Source organism: Typopeltis vanoorti, chromosome 4 (genome assembly GCF_054136105.1).
Source record: "Typopeltis vanoorti isolate ZY-2024b chromosome 4, IOZ_Tvanoo_1.0, whole genome shotgun sequence".
NCBI classification, from domain to species: domain Eukaryota; kingdom Metazoa; phylum Arthropoda; class Arachnida; order Uropygi; family Thelyphonidae; genus Typopeltis; species Typopeltis vanoorti.
In genome coordinates this window covers 158,343,856-158,362,941 of record NC_143552.1, presented here as the reverse complement: position 1 = coordinate 158,362,941, position 19,086 = coordinate 158,343,856, and the positions used below count along the sequence as shown (strand labels likewise).

Below are 19,086 nucleotides of genomic sequence, written 5' to 3'. Positions count from 1 at the left end.
CTCCTGCTGCCTTTCCACATTTCAAGCCTTTGATGGCTTTTTCTACTTCAAGTATGGATATGTATTCCTGACTGCATGCCTGGTCAGTGTTTTTTTATCACTGTGCTGTCATCACTGCTTGTTTCATTTAGCAGTTTTTCAAAGTAATTACTTCATACTTCAAGGATATCTTTTTCTCCTGTTTTCATGTCACCTTTATCATCTCTAACTCCTTTTACAGCACACTTTCCTCCATTCCTAAGCTTCTTCAACAACCTCCAGAATATTTTGCCACCTTCTTGATATTTATTTTCTATATTCTTACCAAAGTCCTCCAATGACTTTTGTTTAGCTAGTTTTACACACTGTTTAGCTTTCTTACATTTGTCTCTGTATTCTGTAAGAGTAAAAGCTGACTTATTTGCCAGGAACTTTTGATATGCTTTCTTCTTTTCCTTCACTGCCTCTTTAACCTCCTGTGTCCACCAGGGAGTTCTGATTTTTTTTATCCTTGCAGACAATCTCACCACATGCCTCTCTGGCAGAATTAATCAATGTTTTCTTCAGAGTTTGCCACTGAATCTCCAAGGTTTGATTCCTGTTCTCAAACTCTTTCATTTTCTTTTCAATAATCTTTCTGTATTTTAGTCTACAGTTAACATCTGAGAGCTGCTCAACTTTTATTCGCTTTAAAACTTTCTTACATGTTATTCTTTTCAATATGAAATTCAATTTTATCCTGCTCAAGATAAATAGTGATCACTTCCAATTTCAAATCCTCTGTACACTCTGGTGTCCTGCACCAGGGAGAAAACATCACTATCAACAATAACATAGTCAATGAGACTTTTCTTATTCCTAGCCTCTTCTCTCCATGTGAATTTGTGCACATTTTTATGTTGGAACATGGTGTTAGTAATAACCAGTCCATGTCCTGAGCAGAAATCCAACAGATATTTGCCATTATTATTAGCTTTGCTCTTTTCTCCAAATTTTCCCAAAATATTTTTGTATGTCTCACAATCATTTCCTACTCTGCTATTTAGATCGACAACAAGGGCCAACTTTTCCTTTTTCATTGTGTCAGTTGCTTTTTCTAGAGCGTCAAAAAATTCTCCACTTCTACCTTAGTAGAACCTTCTGTGGGACCATACGCACAAATAAGTCTCATTGTCCAGTTCCCCATTCTCATATTTGCCCACATTTCTCTACTTGAGACTGACTGCCATTCAAGAAGATTAGCCTCGTATTTTGTGTTGAATACTATGGCTACTCCTTCTTTTCCTTGATTGTCATTGCCTGAATGTAACATTTTGTATTTATTGCTCAGAAAGATCTCACCAGTTTTGGTCTTTTTTGTTTCAGTCACCCCTATTATGTCGATCTCGTACTTATCTAATTCCTCAGCTAGCTCTATTTCTTTGCCATTCAGGCTTCTTACATTGATAGTACCGATCTTTAACTCTGGTGATGTTGAGTTGGGGTTTGTTTTCAGATTTGTTCCAGTAGCTGACTTTTCGCTGTTCGCCCTGGTTCCCTGGCGAAAACAACGGGGGCCTTGTTTAACCGGGCGACGCCCCAGCCGGCATGAAATTTTGTCATGTTGTACCATCATTTTTTATTTTGGTTTAACAATAAGAATACAATTTGGTCGGCTAAATCCCAAGTTGCCATCCCATTTCGTTCAGTATCAAAGTAGGTACCCAGCAGGGTGCATCGTGAGTTTTACTAGAATGAAGCATTAGAGAATAGGGATGGGTTTTTTTTTTGAGTTTACAGGACAAAAAACCCGAGTTTCCTGGAGATAATAAAAAATAGTATCTTCGTTCTCTTTCCACTTTTGGAGGAAAACATTTCCCATGTGCGAAAGGAAATCATCATACTTGTACCCTCCATTGCATAACCTGCTAATACTGCTTGTTCATCGTACTTTGTACTTCAACTAGCATCATCATTTTATGTACTTTACATGTTCTTCCATCATAACATAATGTAATCTACCTAAATTCTTTTGAAATATTTTCACGTAAAAGTTTTGAGAGCCTTCATAGTGCATTCAGCATCAACAGTGCCCTTGGACTCTAAAGACTAGAATGGATTGGAATACAAAAAAATATTATGAAGGCTTTTTAAATATGAAATGACCAGGTATGTATTACTTCCATACACCTGTGGCTGCAAGGCTGATATCTGTGTTGGAGTAGGTGTCAAGCAAAATAATGTCAACTGTTTTAGTAAATGTCTTTATTTCTCGTATCTACTTATGGTATTGTAATAATACTGTTAAAAACTAATGGGCAGTTAGCATCATCCAGTTATGTTCAAATGTTACAAAAGTTATTAAACACAAATGTGTTCATTTGCTGAAATTTGAAAATAAATTATATTCTCTAATTTTATTCATAATCCAAACATGTTTGTTATTGTAATATAATTTTTTTTATCTTTTTTTTTTTTTATCCCAGGATTGAACTTAATATGTCAAATGAAGACAGAGAAAAATTATCAGAAGCACGGCCCTTAACAGTAAGTTTTTTCCCCTATATGTATAATTTTTTGATTTATTATTACCTGGGCATCCCTATGAAGTCTCAAACTCATTGTAGGAGGTCCACACTACCATTATTCACGCATTGTCCATCCTACTTCTCCTTTAACTCATTCACCGACAAGACACTCACAACCCATTCCATTTATTCATTCGACTATCCAAGTAAAAAATCTAGTCGAACATTATTTCACACAATTTTCAGGAATGGCGCCCTTTGTTCTCTCCCATCCAGTCACATATTGAAATCTTTCTCTGTTTGTGCAAGCAAAGGCTAGAGTAAGTCAACCAAAGAAGAGAAATCTGATCACGTTTAGACTTCTTGATATCAGAAATGGAAGTGTGTGAGATCTTTCTTGCAAGATATTACTATGAACTCTATTCTGTTAGTAACAAATTAATTAAATTTATTACTAGCAGTAGTAGCAGTATTATCATCATTAGAGACCTCCGGGGAGTCAAGGACTCATCAAGGGAGGCCATTCATTACACACACCAACTGTCATACCTTCTCTTAAACTCATGATGTACTCAACACTTCAACGGGAAAACTCACTCCATTCATTCACTCCTCTTTGAGAGAAAACTCTAACTCTTATCCCTTTCTTAACTGCACATAAATTTAATTTCCACAGATACCTCTTTGTCCTTTCCCCACCTTCCATATAATGAAAAATGTCATCAACCAATATCCCATAACATCCTTTCAGAAATTTATGTACTGTATTTACTTGAATATAACTCACACCCCTGCTTTTACTTTATGAAAAAATAAATTAAAAAATTTCGCATATACCTCGCACACAAAAAAAAAGTTTAAATACATTCACGTCAGGGCGATAGTAACTCATTCCCTGCAGTAAACAACACATCCTCCCCAATAGCCACTATACTGCAGATGCAAGAAAAACGAGTAGTTTTATTGTATCACTGAATAAGGTACAGAAACATTTGCAGTCTGTGTAATATATTTCTCAATAAATAGTGCAGTTAGAGACAACTGGGATAAAAACGGCATTAACTAATGAATCACATCTCCCCTCCTACAGAAACTATGCTGTATAGATTCAAGCAAAACCATATGTTGCGCCGGCAAACACAGTATCTAACTTAAAACTATTATTTTTAGTTAGATGTCTGGGAGTCCACCCGCCAGCTAAAACGCAAAGCAGCAATAAAATTCAACCGAACGTGTCAAAATTCATAAACGTGTTAAAACTAAGAAGTATATAGTGAATGTTGTTATGGCAGTTTCAGATATTATGGAATTCGGTTGAAGAGAATTAGCATTTCAACTCAAAAATTGTCAGCTTGCTTTTATCTTTAGGTCGTGCGATCTTTTGTTAATACCGCACCAATCATATGCATGTCTTCATAGCTGCTCTACCTCTACTGGCCTACCATTGCTGTCTGTTTTGTGCTCTTCTTTCACTTCTCATTAGTCATTTGTGAAGAATTGTTCATTACGTATCTCAAGTCTTGTAAATTACTGGTAATTTTTGCTTGAAATAATGGGAAAGAAGATGACTCTATTTGGGTAAATGACTTTGCCGATGCACACAAAGAAACTGCTCTCTATGCCGGAAATAGCAAATAGGAGATTCTTGGTAAATCATACCCATTTTCATTTTTTTCCTGAAAACTTTGGTTTCTAATTATATTCAAGTAAATATGGTACCTCTATTCATAACATCCCTCTTTCTCCTGTTTACCATTATCTGTTGTAGTCCACACAGTTTCAATTTGCCCTCATAATCTACATTGCATAATCCCAATATCTCCTTGTAACTCTCTGCACCTTTTTTTCCACAGCTTCTTTATCCCCTGAGTTGTATCAGCTGTTGTGCAAAATTACTTCCCTATTATTATATGTCGATGTTCTTTTCAGCATCACAATTATCTTCTGAGATGTGTTTGCAATATTTGCTGTGAACTGCAACTGGCCTATCCACCATAACTCCACGATTCTTAACCTCATCAGTGCATATTCCCACAAATATAATATGCCATTGGAAATATCATTACACCAAATGCATAAGTTTACAATGCATTTGAATTGATAGCCATTATCATTTGTCTAACAGTTCTAGACTATTCAGATCATTCTGTAAGTGCTGTATATCAGTAGCATCCCTGATTACTCTGCCCTGTCAAACAATTGAATATCTCCTATCAGGTCCTTCTGAATATCATTAATGTGTAGATTCAACAATTGTGGTAAACCACTGATCTTAAATATGGCAGATTTACATTTGGGTGGCCTAGTGCATATCCTCTGCACTAGGCAACCCAAAGATAGACTTGTAGTACAAGTCTAGTCACCAACTGGAGGTTTTTTCTCCTGAAAACTTGGGTTTTTCATCCCGTAAATTCGAGAGAATTGACTGTTGAACCCACATAATTTCGGACAGTAACACATCCTGTTAGGGTTAGGTACCAAGAGATGGCAGCACTTGTTTGCCAGTCTCTTCATCGGTTGTGCTATAATTAATGATGGTCATGGGTCAGCCATCTCCGATTGGCTACCAGTGGAGATTGAACTATCCACTCAGTCTCCAAAAGCTAGATAGGGTTAAAAGTCCTCGTCTACTCCTATAAGGGAATAAAAGGCGTTAACTTATTATTTATTTTAGTATTATTATCCCATATACTCCAGTTTATTCAATCGGCCATAACATTATTATAAAATAAGAGAAAATTGCTCAGTTATAACTTTCCTTTAGTAAACCCATACTTGTCTGTATGCGAGTTCTTACCAACTTCTTTAAAATCTTCACAACTTCTCCAGTTAAACACATCAGTTTTTGCAGTTATGCTTGTACAATGGGACTATCATACATTCTTTCCATTCCTATGCAATCTTTCTGAGTTAGGCCCTTTACATGTTTGTAAAGGGCTCAGCCCTTTTGGCTGAACATTCTTTTTTCATATATCCTGATATCCCATCTGTTCTTATTTCAAATTCTCATGCAGGTTATGCAACAGTTCTTGAACCTCCTTCTCGTGTAACTCTATCTCTTCATTCAATGTAGTGGTAGCACTGGGTACTATGCTACTTACATCAGGATGATAAATCTCAGTGGAGTGAGCACTTGTTATTAACAATGCATCTTCTTACACAAGAATACCATTTGAATTCAGTAATATTATTCTCCCACATTTATTATATTTATTTTCTTTTACTTGCAGCATAACAATAAAAGTCTTTTGTGTTGCGTTTAGCCTGAAGAACCAATTTCTTTTCATACTCTGACTTAGCTTTCTGAACAATGCTTGTAACTTTTCTGACTTGTGGTTTATGTATTTCATAATTCCTCTCATCCTTATTCTCACAACGCATCATCTTCTTATGGATCTCTTCATTAATAAGGTTGCACATCCATTTCACTCCCACCCTATTTGTTCTTCAAACTCTAGGGACACATTTAGATATAGCATCATCATTCAAGTATCGCTTCAAAGTTTCCCATGACTGATGATATCCTTCCCAATCAGTAAGTGATATCATGGGACCAAACATGGTATTCTTTTGAGTTTGTCATAATTTCCAGCTTTCTAGTTAAGCATGCAACCTGTCCTAATTGGACAGGTTGCAGTTTCGGCCTAACAGTAAAAAAACAAATTTAGAATCTGAAAATTAGTTTTATTTTTCAACATAATCTCACTTAAGACTAATACATTTATTTCAGTGATGCCCCAGTGCCATTATCCCGTCCCTGTAGTTGTTCTCAGTAAGATCTGCAGCTCCTCTACAGCTGCAATCACCTTTTGATTAGAAGAAAAATGCTGACCAGCAAGGAAGATTTTTAGTTTTGGGAAGAGATAGAAGTCAGAGGGAGCCAAATCTGGGGAATAGGGTGAATGTTCCAACAATTCATAGTGCAGATCCCTTAATTTTCTCATTGCCAAAACAATGAGAAAATTAAGGTGCATTGTCCTGATGAAAGATGATTTTTTTTCTTCTGCATACCAGGTATTTTCTCACGAATTTTTTCATCTAGTCTGGTTAAAAGATCGGAATAATATTCCCCAGTTACTGTTTTAGCCTTTTCATGATAATTAATAAACAAAATGCCTTTAGCATCCCAAAACACCGATGCCATGACCTCGTCTTCTTTGGCACTGAACAACTGCCTTCTGTCCACTGTTTTGACTGCTGTTTGGATTCTGGTGTGTACTGGTGAATCCTAGTCTCATCCATAGTAATAAATTGATGCACAGAATCAGTTTTATTCTTGTTAAAACGCTCCAAGCACTGTTGGGAGATTTTCATGCGAGTGCATTTTTGATCTGCTGTGAGCAAGCGTGCACCCATCACTCATCTTGCACAAAGCTTTTTCGTTTGCAGTTCTTCAATGCAAAATATATCCTGCACGTTCTTTTGAAATGCCTTCAGTCTCAGCAATTTCATGCACTTCGATTCGTCGGTCATCCAGTACCATATTGTGCACTGATCAATGATTTCTTATGTTATTTGTTATTACACTTTTTGGAGGTTCTTCATGTGGATCATCTTCAAGGCTGGTACTGCCACGTTTAAATTCACAGCCCATTTTTTAATTGTCGAAAAGGAAAGAGAAGACTGCCCATAAACTTTTATGAACTTCGAATGAATTTCTTTTGCCGTTAAACCTTCTTTTACAAAGAATTTTATAGCCACACGGTAATCAATTTGATCCATTTCAAGGAATACAGACAAAACTTTGACTTCCTAACTTGATAGTATGACTTGAAATTTCACATGGATGCTTATGACAGATGTACCAACTTGGAAGGGAAAAAAAAAAAATCTTGCCAATATTGTTGCCATTTATGGCTGAGAACTTTTTAGAACCACCCACGTATTTTTAACCCAGCTCTCAGATCCATAAGTTAAAATTGGTTTGTACACTGTCTTATATATACTAATTTAGTATTTTGACTAATTTCTCTCTTATTCCACATAAATTTATTCAGTTGACTTCTTACCATACCAGCTTTGTTGATTCTGTTGTCCATTTCCATATTTAATTTACCATCTTCACTCAAAAATTGTGCCTAAGTAGCTGAAATGTTTCACTTGTTCTGTAGGTTCACCATTCAGGATATGCCATTGATGTTTTTAATGTTTCTGCCTATTTTTATTGTCTTTGTCTATTTACTGTTGATTTATATACCAAATTTATTGCAACAGTTATTCAGTTTAATTAGGGAATCTTGCAGACCTATACTGGATTTATTTAGAAGTAAAACATCATCTGCATAAAGTAAAGAGCTAAGATTAATATTACCAATTTGGATATCAGATTTAATACCACTTTCCTTCAAAATGTGATCCCTTTAGATAATGAATAACAGTGGAGATAATGTGCACCCTTGTCGCACATCTGATTTTACCTCAAACCATCTTCTTGTACCTCCTTCAATTCTAACTGCTGATGTACAACTTAAATAGAGACTATGTATTGCTTTATATAATGTTCCATTTACACCATATAAATGGAGTGTTTTTGAAGAGATTTTCTCTTGGCACCTTGTCATATGCCTTTTCCAGATCAACAAAACTTGAATACAAATTTTACTTATATTCCCATGATTTCTCAACTATTTTTCTTAAAGTGAAAATCTGATCCTGACAACCTCTAGTTGGCTTGAATCCAGCCTTGAAACTTCCACAATTTTTCTTAGCCATTTCTCAAGCATACTACATAAATCTTAACAGGAACACTCAGTAGGAAAATACCTCTCTAATTCTCACATTCAGTTTTATTTCCTTTTTTTTTTATAGATGGGTACTATGATAGCTCTGCTCCAATTGTTTGGAATTCAGCTCTCTGACCAGACTTTCTGAATTATGAAGCCATTGTAAAACTTTTATACCTCCATATTTGAGCATTTCTGGCCAAATTTGATATACTCCAGCTGCCTTTCTACATACCAAATTCTTGATGGCTTTTTCTACTTCAAGAAGTATGGATTTGTATTCCTGACTGAATTCCTGTTGGGAGTTTTCTGCTATCATGCTGACAATGCTTGTGTCATTTAGCAATCTTTCAAAGTAATTACTCCAGACATCTAGAATATCTTTGTCTTCAGTTATCATGTCACCTTTATCATCTCTGATTACTTTTACAGTACTTTTTCTCCATTTCTAAGCTGTATCGAGAATATTTTGCCTCCTTCCTGATATTTATTTTCAATGTTTTTACCAAAGGCTTTGCATAAGTGTTTTGTTTAGCTAGTTTTGCACAGTGCTTTGCTTTCTTACATTTTTTTTTGCTGTATTCTCTAAGAGCAAACTGACTTACTTGTCAGGAATTCGCAATATACTTTCTTCTTTTCCTTCACTGTCTCTTTAATTTCCTGAGTCCACCATAGAGTTGTGATTCGTTTTAAAACCTTTCTTACACATTCTTGTTTTCAATATGAAATTCAGTTTTATCTTGCTCAAAACTAAATTGTCATCACTTCCTATTTCAAATCCTCTGTATACTCTTATGTCCTGAACCAGTGGGAAAACATCACTGTTAACTATAACATAGTCAACGAGACTTTTCTTATTTCTTGCATCTTCTCTCCATGTGAATTTATGCAAATTTTTCTGTTGGAACATGGTATTAGTAATAACTAATCCATATCCTGAACAAAAATCCATCAGGTATTTACCATTATTATTAGCTTTGCGGATTTCTTCAAATTTTTCCAAAAACACATCTATATGTCTGGTGATCATTTCCTACTCTGCAGTTTAGATCTCCAACAATGACCAACTTTTCCTTTTTCATTGAGCCAGCTGCCTTCTGTAATGCCTCAAAAAATACCCTGACTAAATTGAATCACTGTTGTAATATATTTGGTATGGACATCAGCAATAACAAGACAAAGCAATGAAAATAGGCAGCAACATTGAAAATATCAACTGCATTGTGAATGGAGAACCTATAGAACACATAAAACATTACAGTTAGTTAGAAACAATCTTTAGTGAAGATGGTAAATTAAATATAAAAATAGACAACAGAATCAACAAAGCCTGTATGGTAGGAAGTCAACTGAATAAATTTATATGGAATAAAAGAGAAATTAGTTAAAACACTAAATTAGCTGTATATAAGACAGTAGTAAAACCAATTTTAACTTATGGATCTGAGATCTGGGTTAGAAATAAAACACTTCACCAAAGACTAGAGACCACAGATATGAGAGTCCTGAGAAAGATTAGGGACATGAAGAGATGGCATCAGTGGCAATATCATATTAAAAATGAGGATATTAGGAAAGAACTTGACATTGTTAGCATCCAGGAATATGTTAGCAGAGCTAATCTTAGGTTGTATGGTAATATAAACAGAATGAGAGAGGAAAGAACTTGACATTGTTAGCATCCAGGAATATGTTAGCAGAGCTAATCTTAGGTTGTATGGTAATATAAACAGAATGAGAGAGGAAGGATTAACAAAACATGTGTTCTCTGCCAGGTTGGCAGGAAAAAGACCCAGAGGAAGACCAAGATGTAGGTGGATTGATACAATAAAAAGTGCCTTAGAAGACAGAAATATAAGATGTGATAATGTTGAAGTCTTGACATAACAGATTGATTTGGAGGAAAATTGATAATAGGAAGTTAGTAATGGTGTTAAATTTTTCATGTAGTACTATCATAATATCCTGTACACCCCTGGAGGTACATGTCAGGAATTTGATGTTGATGTGATGATTATGATGATCATATATATGGCTCTAATTAAAGAGGAGGTGTTTAGAGCACTGTATTGTAAAATGCATTGGAAGAAATTCAACCAAACTTGGTTTAAATACACTCTGGAACATAGGGTTTTTTGTTTACAGAAGATAAAAAGTTTTAATAGTACAAAATTAACAACAAAAAATTAACAACAGCAGAAATGAAGTTCATGAGGAAAAACTGCAAAGTATACCCTATTTGATCACAAAAGAAACGAAGATATTATGAAAGAATTAAACCAAGAATCAGTAATAGAAAAAATTAAAAAATATAAACATAAATGGATGGAACACGTTCAAAGAATGAAAACAGAAAGATTACCAAAACAAGCCTTAAAGTACAAGCCATTAGGAAAAAGAAAACCAGGACGTCCTCTTAAAAGATTCAACGATGACTTCTAAGGCCGGAACAGGCCATGCTAAACCTAAATCCTTGATATGCATGATGATGATGATGATGATGAATAGTACAAAATTCTGCCACTAGGGTATATTTGGTACTGTAAACACATTCTTTGGGATTAATTAAACAGTAATGGCTAGATGTGACACAACAAATCAATTTTCGTGTTCATATAATTTACAGATGTGATTCACTATGTCCTCCTTTCAGATGTTCCAAGAACTGCATTCTCTGAATGACATTTTCTACAGTGGAATACAAGAGATCTGCATTGATTTGCTTCACATGCTGCATTATTCTATCTTTCGAGTTTGCTAAATCATGTCCTTCATACACCATGCCTTTCAGATGGCCCCACAGACAGAAGTCAAAGTGGTTTAAATCAGGTGAACGAGGTGGCCATGCTATGGGAAATGCACCACTGATCACTCTGTGTTCTGTGAAATGTTTTCATAACATTTGCTGTAACAGCAATCCAATGTAAGATGGCTCCATCCTGCATGAATATGGTAAAGTCAAAGCATCTTCGCTGCTGCAGTTGCGGAACAACAAAATCGTGCAGCATCTCTCAATACCTAACAGCAAAGACAGGTACAAGTCACTGATCCTGTCGTGTGAAGTTCTTTGAAAAAGCATTAAATGATAATAAATGATGCAGCGAAACCACACCACACTGTGACTTTCGGTGAGTGCTAAGGGGCCTGATGGAACACGAGTGTTATTCACAGCCCAAATGTGCAAATTGTATGAATTAACACTACCATTCAGATAAAAAATAAAGATCTTCATCGACCATGCATCATCCATCTTCATTTGAACTAAGAATGTCAGGGCAAACTGCAGTCAAGTTTCCGTTTCATCACGAAGCAAAGCTTGAGATATGGGAGATCTTGTGGAGGAAAAACCTCAGCATTTGTCACAGTTGAGTATGCCATGTCCAGTTGCATTGATATTTCCAAAGCACTGCTGGACTCTCGTTCATTATTCATTCCATATTCCACGATGGCTGTTGCAACTTCATCAATTTATTGAGTAATAATCTGTTTGCACCCTCGTCCTGACTTCACTGCTAAAGAGCCGCTATTTTCAAATTTTATAAATTCATTTTTTCTAAGATTTGTTATTGTGATTGGACTTTTTCTCCTATCCTTCAAATGCTGGAATTCTTGAAGCATGTCATTAGCATTACTAGTTGTTGATAGTAAAGCTTGACTAGCATTGCATATTCCCTTAAAGTGAGATGAGATCCATAGCACTTCAGTCTTATCAGAATGACACGAATTCATTTCAGTCTTTCTAATTATGCAAATTTCACATGATTCTATTGCTAAATGTCTGGTGTTGCAGAATTTTGTACTATTATCTTTATAAATAAAAATCCCAAGTTCCAGAGTGTACTTACACCTCTGAACACCTCCTCTTTAATTATGGCCAACCTATATAGACAGAAATTATGTATGTTTAAAATTATTAACTGACTGAAACACAGAGAAAAAATATAAGAGATTTAATAAGGTTTCACTACTAGTTTCATCGGAAATGCCGACTTCGTCAGGTGAATACAGTACCATGGAGAAAACAACATCTTAAAAATATATTGTACTTTAACAAACACAGAGTTTAGAACAAGTAGTAGTTGTGTTTGAATTTGAGTCTGAGCATTAGTTCTAGAGCACTAATCCTGAAGCATTGTGAGTGTGAATGATATCATGAGTATGCCAAAACTGGATTACAGCACTATGTGAAAGATGGACTACAGCTCTCGACCCTACCCATCTAAACAGCACTAGGTTGTAACTGAGATTGCTGTTTAGATGGGTAGGGTCGAGAGCTATTTCTTTCAATTCCAAGATACGTCTTTCTAATTCATATGAACATTTATGGATGTTTGAAGTTAAGTTCCAGTCTATTTGATGTTGTTATCCTTCAACATTGGTATTGGCCGAGAATAAAACGTGGCTGGATAGGGCACTAGCACGGACTCTGTTATAAGAAATGTCATGTTGGTGTTCTTCTAGGTAGAGAGAGAGAGAGTCTCTTTTCTGTCTGGTCATAATATGGTTTGCCGCAACTCCAAATGATTTTGTATACTCCGGAACTGAAGAAGGTTGTGTTTTTCTTTAGGTTGACTGAAGCAAGATTGGAGTTTAAAAGGTGGAGAAATATGTTTTAACATTAAATTTCTTCTTGATTTTTGCCAATTTAGAAGAAAGAGAACTTATATACGGTAAGGAGATGTAGGCTGTTGGGTTTGAGTTATCTTCATTACTATGTGGATTATGTACACTAAGATGATTATAGATGCTTTTAGGAGAGTAACCATTATTTAAGAAAGTCCTTTTGAGGTAACTAAGTTCTTGTTGAAGTTCCTCTTCTGGCAACAAGGATCTCGCCCAATGAGCTAGTGTGGAAATAATTCCTAATTTCTGAGGGGGGGGTGGGGTGAGATGAAGCATGTAGGTATCTATCAGTGTGTGTTTGCTTTCTAAAGATAGAAAGCTTGAGACTATCCATTGTTCTAGTAAGTTTTATATCTAGAAAAGCTTAAAACACCATTACTTTGGGTTTCAGTGACACTGAAACCCAAAATCTAACTATTACATGGACAACATTTTCCTAATTTGGAGGAACATCCCAGAAAACTTACAAACCTTTCTGGATCATTTAAACAATTTTCATCAAAATATGAACTTCACATCCAAACCAAATTTGCAGTTGATATGGTTTGCAAACCATATTATGGCCAGACAGAAAAGTCCATCTCTCTCCGCCTAGAAGAACATGAACATAACATTTCTTATAACAGAATCCATGTGTGTCCTATCCAACCAAGAATATATTAAATTTATTCTTGGCCAATACCAATGTTGAAGGACGACAACATGTTTTCTGGAACTGAAAATTTGAAAGTAGATGTTAGGAGAAGAAACCTAAATGTTTCTCTTGCTTGTGCAGTATAGCATCTGTTGAGGTTGCAAAGTTTTTTAACGGTTTTTATTCTAGTCTTCGGAAACAACAGACAGTAAAAAATATCAATTCCTGAATAAAAATGATTCTATGTATTATAAGAATGTTGATCTACAAAAAAATACCAGCATATATGAGATAAGACAGACGAACCACTGATACTAAAAAAACAATAACTAATGAATGCAGGATTCCCGAAAGTGTGGATAATTCCAATAATGATCGGATGTTATGTACACTGAGTCTCAGTAAACAAAAGAAAACCTTGGAAAAGAGTGCGAAATATACACAAACCAGAGAAATACATATAACATGGGCAACAAATTTTACAAAATGATTTGCTGCTCCATCAAACCATATTTATTCCTGCCATACTCCCTGTCTCCTCGTAAGTTTTGTTTTTTTAAATTATGCCATCATAAATTCACTTATTCATGTCTAGACTTTATAGGATCGAGCTATTCGTTCTACCCAGCAACTTATAGGACACACACATATTGCAAATGTCAATTATTAATAATTCGTTTACCATAATGAAAGTATTTCTACTCACACTTATTCTTTACTTTCATACGTCTTATAAATGACGGTTCACATATTTTCATCTTTGAGTATTTAAAACATACCAACCAAATATAGCATTTTCCTTTAATTGTTGTTTTCTAATAAATCCTAAAATAAACAGATTGTTCCTCACTCTATGCAGAAGTATTTAAAGTTATCTTGCATTTAATTGCATTGGACCAATTAAGATGAACGCTGATATGCTATGCACTCTCAAACATCGTAAAAATGCAATCATACGGTCATGTGCATCCGCAGAGGGGCAAATGGGGCACTCCTCCTAGGATTGAGTAAAAAATTCCACAAATTATAATCGTAAAGGTGATTGAGATGTCACCTTACACCCTCAACCATGGGACGCTTTTTCTGTCTTAAAATTTTATTAAGAGTTGGCTGTTTCAGTCCATGGCAGGGTAGCCATAGAACACGTTTTATTGCAGCAATAAAGCACGTGTTCCTGTTTTTGGTTCATCTTTTTCTGATTTGTGGAAAAAAAAAAGTTCATTACTATTATGAACAGCTACCAGTTCATTTGCCCTCTGTGTCTAGTGAGTCACTGAGTGAAGTATGAATTGTCAATTTATAATGAAACAAATTTAAACAGAAAAATACATTTTAAAAAGGTAAGTGTACATATTTTAATATTATTTTACTTGTTAATTTTATGATTCTTTTGCATTTAAACTTAAATAATTTAATTCAGGATTATAAGATTAATTAATTAGTTGATTTTTAATAAAATATGCAGGTCAATTTTTTTATATATGAAATTTTTCTTAAAACTGTATTAATTCCGATTACTTTTTTTCCAAGAATTAAAGATCATTAAAATCGATGTAAAATGAAAATAATGTATTTATAGTTTACATCGACAAATAATTGCACAAAAAATGCCAAAAGACGTTTATTGATTTAAGTATTATAAAAATTTATTGATGTAATTATTTGTGGCTAACAGCTGTTTGTAATACAGCCATCGGATACAGAAAGCACTCAATTCATGACAAGTGACAACGTTCAGTTGGATTGGTTGACACAATAACCAATCACAGCTGCTAGATGCTGGGTGAGCTTTCAATGTGAGCTCATCCAGCCTCGCCTTCCTGAGCGGTTTAAAAATACTAGCAAGCTAAGAATTTGACCCGCTGCACCCTCTTTACATCTTTATCAAAGGGCTCAAAGATGTATGCATTTTGAAAGCACACCCGGGCTATTAACGCAAATGTGACTTTTCATGAAGCACTAATTCTTCATTATCCTCATGAAGACGGCAATGAAACATTACTATATTGTGTTTAATTTTAGGAATCATGCAAAATCTGCAAACAATTAGGAGACTTTAATTGGAATAAATGCAAAAATATAATATCGGTAATACTGATATTTCGTGGATGAGCACTGCACACCTAGCACACCTGGAATATTTGCCCCTGATATATGTATATATATTTTTTTTTCTCTTCAAGGATTAGGCATTTACCTGTTCTGGCTTCACTGGTCTTTCTCTCTCTCTCTCTCTCTCTTTCCTTTTGGTAGCCGATATCTTTCCTTCATTTCTCTTTATATTCCTTGATCTTTTCATTTATGTTAAAAATATCTAGTTCTTTTTTGATGTTGTCATTTCTTATATGGTCCAATTTTGTGCTTCCTTTAATTGTTCTTAAAAATCTCATCTCTGCAGCGTGTATTTTACTTTCATCTTTCTTTTTAACCGTCCATATTTCTGAACCATATAACAGAGTGGTAGTGGCCATTACTTTATAAAATTTTAATTGAGTTTTTGCGTCTTGTTTTTTTATTCAGTGTCCTTTTAATTGTACCACAGATTTTCTGAAATTTCTTTATTTTTTCATCTATATCTCATCATCATCATCTTCAAATTTGTGTCATGTATCCTCAAGGGGTGTACAGGATATGATAGCACTACATGAAAAATTTACGTCATTACTAACTTCCTATCTACAATTTTCCTCCAAATTAGTCTGTTACTTGTCAAGACTCCAACATTATCAGATCTTATATTTCTATCATCTAAGGCACTTTGTACCGTATCAATCCCTATATCTTGGTCTTCCTCTGGGTCATTTTCCTGCCAACCTGGCAGAGAACACTTGTTTTGCTAATCTTTCCTCACCCATTCTGTTTATGTGACCATACCACCAGAGATTAGCTCTGCTAAAGCATTCCTGGATGCTGACAATGTCCAATTCTTTCCTAATATCCTCATTTTTTAATATGATATTGCCATTGATGTCATCTGTTCATGCCCCTAATCTTTCTCAGGTCTCTCATATCTGCGGCCTCTAGTCTTTGGTCAAGTGTTTTACTTCTGACCCAGCTCTCAGATCCATAAGTTAAAACTGGTTTGAACACTGTCTTATATACCACTAATTTAGTGTTTTGACTAATTTCTCTCTTATTCCATATGAATTTATTCAATTGACTTCCTACCATACCAGCTCTGTTGATTTTGTTGCCTATTTCTATTTTTAATTTACCATCTTCACTAAAAATCGTGCCTAAGTAGCTGAAATGTTTCACTTGTTCCACAGGTTCTCTTTTCACAATGCACTTGACATTTTCAGCGATTCTGCCTATTTTCATTGACTTTGTCTTTTTATTGCTGACCTTTATACCACATCTATTACAACAGTTATTCAATTTAGTCAGAGAATCTTGCAGACTTGTAGCGGATTTATTTAGAAGTATAACAACGTCCGCATAAAGGAAAGAGCTGATATTAACATCTCCAATTCTGATATTGTGTTTAATACCACTTTCCTTCATAATGTGATCCATATAGATATTGAATCACAGAGGGGATAATGTACATCCTTGTCTCACACCAGATTTAACATTAAACCATCTTCCTGTACTTCCTTCAATTCTAACTGCTGACTTACAACTCATATAAAGACTAAGTATTGCTTGATATAATGCTCTGTTGACGCCATAAAACTGTAGTGTATTGAATAACTTCTCTCTTTGCACCTTGTCATATGCCTTTTCCAGATCGACAAAACTTAAATATACAGATTACTAATTATAATGAAGAGTCAAAGGCTTCAATTTGGCGACATGAACTTATTTAAGATAAGGGATATTATATCCCATATTGTTTCTTAGCCGAATAAGAAACTTAGAGATGCCGAATATAGAAACTATATATAAAGTTTGGCGATTCCAAGCGTAAGCAAATACCTGGCTAGTGCAGCAACTGACCCTTGAAGGTAATGCAAGCTGAGGCAACTCATAGAAAGGGTGGAGCAAGCTCCGATCACTATTCAAGGTTTAGACCTTTTTTGAGGTCTCGTCAGTGAGTAGGTAAACCTAGTTAATACCAAGTTTGTAGTGAACAGAACTTACATCCCTGCTATGAGAATTGCCAAGAGGTGTCCTATTAAATTACTAATTATAATGAAGAGCCAAAAGCTTCAATTCGGCAAAATGAACTTATTTAAGATAAGGGATATTATATCCCATATTGTTTCTTAGCCCTTCAAGTGTCAGTTGCTGCACTAGCCAGGTATTTGCTTATGCTTGGAATCACCTAACTTTATATATAGTTTATATATTCAGCATGAAACTCTTTGAGTTTCTTATTCGGCTAAGAAACAATATGGGATATAATATCCCTTATCTTAAATAAGTTCATGTTGCCGAATTGAAGCCTTTGGCTCTTCATTATAATTAGTAATTTAATAGGACACCTCTTGGCAATTCTCATAGCAGCGATGTAAGTTCTGTTCGCTACAAACTTGGTATTAACTAGGTCTACCTACTCACTGATGATACCTCAAAAAAGGTCAAAACCGGTCTGGGTAGTGACCTTCTCTCATAATGTTGAACAATAATACAGCTCCTAGGAGTTAAGTTCACATTATGGGTAAATATCAAGAATAGTGATCGGAGCTTGCTCCACCCTTTCTATGAGTTGCCTCAGCTTGCACTACCTTCAGGGGTCAGTTGCTGCACGAGCCAGGTATTTGCTTACGCTTGTAATCGCCGAACTTTATATATATAGTTTCTATATTCGGCATGAAACTCTTTGAGTTTCTTATTCGGCTAAGAAACAATATGGGATATAATATTCCTTATCTTAAATTAATTAAATACAGATCTGTGTTATATTCCCATGACTTTTCAACTATTTGTCGTAAAGTGAATATCTGATCCTGACAGCCTCTATTTGGCCTGAATCCATCTTGTTCCTCAAGTATACTGGCATAAATCTTACCAGGAACACTCAGTAGAAAAATACCTCTGTAATTCTCACAATCAGTTTTATTTCCCTTTTTATATATGGGTACTATGAGAGCTCTACTCCAATCATCTGGAATTCGTCCTTCTGTCCAGGCCCTCTGAACCATGCAGTGTAGCCACTGTAAAACTTTTATGCCTCCATACTTGAGCATTTCTGGTCTAATATCATCTACTCCAGCTACCTTTCCACATTTCAGACTTTTGGTGGCTTTTTCTACTTCAAGTATGGATATGTATTCCTCGCTGCATGCCTGTTGAGTGTTTATCATCACTGTGCTGTCATCACTGCTAGTTTCATTTAGCAATTTTTCGAAGTAATTACTCCATACTTCAAGGATATCTTTTTCTCCAGTTTTCATATCACCTTTATCATTTCTAATTCCTTTTAAAGCACTCTTTCCTCCATTTCTGAGCTTTTTCAGCAACCTCCAGAATATCTTGCCACCTTCTTGATATTTATTTTCTATGTTCTTATCGAAGTCTTCCCATGACTTGTTTAGCTAGTTTTACACAGTGTTTAGCTTTCTTACATTTGTCTCTGTATTCTCTAAGAGCACAAGCTGACTTATTTGCCAGGAACTTTTGATATGCTTTCTTCTTTTCCTTCACTGCCTCTTTAACTTCCTGTGTCCACCAGGGA

General features: G+C 35.2%; 1 protein-coding gene across 1 annotated transcript in view; it reads left to right on the top strand.

Annotated features, from left to right (window-relative positions):
• The window catches only part of LOC150107790 (5-taurinomethyluridine-[tRNA] synthase subunit MTO1, mitochondrial), a 309,050-nt gene that overhangs the window by 265,078 nt on the left and 24,886 nt on the right, over positions 1-19,086 (top strand). The window contains exon 16 of the mRNA XM_090391541.1: positions 2,445-2,505. Coding sequence (XP_090247667.1) covers positions 2,445-2,505 — 61 coding nt within the window. The remainder of the gene's footprint in view (positions 1-2,444; positions 2,506-19,086) is intronic.